The sequence below is a fragment of the Salvelinus namaycush genome, chromosome 16 (genome assembly GCF_016432855.1).
Source record: "Salvelinus namaycush isolate Seneca chromosome 16, SaNama_1.0, whole genome shotgun sequence".
NCBI classification, from domain to species: domain Eukaryota; kingdom Metazoa; phylum Chordata; class Actinopteri; order Salmoniformes; family Salmonidae; genus Salvelinus; species Salvelinus namaycush.
In genome coordinates, this window is record NC_052322.1 from 14811095 (window position 1) to 14812775 (window position 1681).

The 1681-nt window shown below is 42.1% G+C and overlaps 1 protein-coding gene across 2 annotated transcripts; it reads left to right on the top strand.

Annotated features, from left to right (window-relative positions):
* The first annotated feature begins 483 nt into the window (after positions 1 to 483).
* LOC120060643 (homeobox protein Hox-C6a-like) lies at positions 484 to 1681 on the top strand. 2 transcript variants are annotated; one of them, XM_039010029.1, is made up of 2 exons: positions 484 to 892; positions 1374 to 1681. In XM_039010029.1, the coding sequence occupies exons 1-2, from the start codon at positions 484 to 486 to the stop codon at positions 1679 to 1681; spliced, it is 717 nt and encodes a 238-aa protein (XP_038865957.1). The 2 variants fall into 2 exon arrangements, with proteins under 2 accessions (XP_038865957.1, XP_038865958.1); XM_039010030.1 differs by having other exon boundaries at positions 484 to 889.

The following is a 1681-nucleotide window of genomic DNA, read 5'->3' on the forward strand; positions in this document are numbered from 1 at the left end:
AGACATATACACGTCGCTTATATATTTATATTGTCTTGTTTTCTTGCTCAGTGTGGAACGTCCAACTAACTTTATGCATGCGTTGCTATGCCCCACTAACTTAATGCATTCGTTTTCTGGCTGCATTTTTAGAGCTATAGCTGGTTAGCTAAAAGCTACAGTTTCCTTGCTCTCAATTGGTGGAGAATGGTCAGCTGACATTGTCATATTGCCTCTCTCTAGAGCTAAGCGATCAGCTATAACACTCGGGTTTGTGAGTCTTACCGGAGATTGGAAATTAATAATATTGAAACCTCAAGCAACCGTCTATTTATACAAGCAGCGAAAGGGTGAAAGGAAGGTTTTGCAAAGGTGTGTGAGCAGCCAGCAACATATCCAGAATAAGAGAGAGGGAAAGGGGGAGCTACTGAGAGGGGAAAGTGGAGGAAAAAAAGACTGATAAAGAAGTGCGGAGAGTTGAAGAAGAAGGGTTACAGGCAAGGTATGAATTCGTATTTCGCAAACCCGTCACTCTCCTGCCATTTATCCGGTGGTCAAGATGTTTTGCCAAGCGTGCCGCTAAATTCCACCACTTATGACACAGTGAGACATTTTTCGTCGTATGGGGCTGCTGTGACCCAGAATCGGATATACGCAAATCCTTTCTATTCTCCCCAAGACAATGTTGTTTTTGGGCCGAGCCGGGCATCCTATGAGTATCATGGATCTAATGTGTTTCTTCAAGACAAGGATGGGGGTCTTGCCAGTTGCAGACAAACAACAAGCATGGGACTGAATGCGCAAAACCACATTGCTCAGGAGTACAGTTTGGATCAAGCCAGAGGTGGATCGCAGGAGCAGAAAGCTAACGTCCAGATATACCCGTGGATGCAGCGAATGAACTCTCACAGCGGTGAGTTTTACTACAACAAATAAATTAAGTAAATGAGCCAGTTTTACGATATATCTTAGCAACAGAGCATCTTGTTTTTTATGGCCCCATAAAACATCATTGTATCGTCTCGCCCTATAGAAGGCCTATTTTCTGAGTGTGCGTAACTATTCCAACAGTTTCCCAAAATAACTATTATATATTTAACTATTATATATTTAGTTTAAACAATTTACATAGGCTACGTATATTTTACAAACAGATTAAGTCTCATGCATGGTTTGGAGAATTGTGTTTATTTTACTGCATGCCATATGCGTTTCTACCCTGACCAGAGATAGGCTATTTTGTACACGAATTGCTCCCATCACATTGTCAGTATCTTTGTCATGATGTCTAATCTAGATTATGGCAATTGCATCAATTTATGTCAGAACAATTCACATAATGGCTTGATATAGAAATGTAATCCAGTACATTATAATTTCTTTTCTCCGCACAGGAGTTGGGTATGGGTCAGACAGACGCAGAGGACGCCAGATATACTCCCGTTACCAAACACTGGAACTGGAGAAGGAGTTCCATTTCAACCGCTATCTAACCAGACGTAGACGTATCGAAATAGCAAATGCTCTCTGTTTGACCGAACGTCAGATCAAAATTTGGTTCCAGAATCGTCGTATGAAATGGAAGAAAGAGAGCAACCTAACGTCGACGGTGACGGGAAGTGAATCGACAGGGGCCACGTTGGAGAAGGAACGAGACGGCGTGGAAGAGGAGAAAGAGGAGGGAAAGAAAGAGAAAGAATGA

Excerpts from the sequence above, each read along its gene's own strand:
- LOC120060643 (XM_039010029.1), top strand. The coding sequence starts at position 484 with ATGAATTCGTATTTCGCAAACCCGTCACTCTCCTGCCATTTATCCGGT. Across the intron at positions 893-1,373 it reads GCGAATGAACTCTCACAGCG|GAGTTGGGTATGGGTCAGAC; the intron begins GTGAGTTTTACT and ends TTCTCCGCACAG.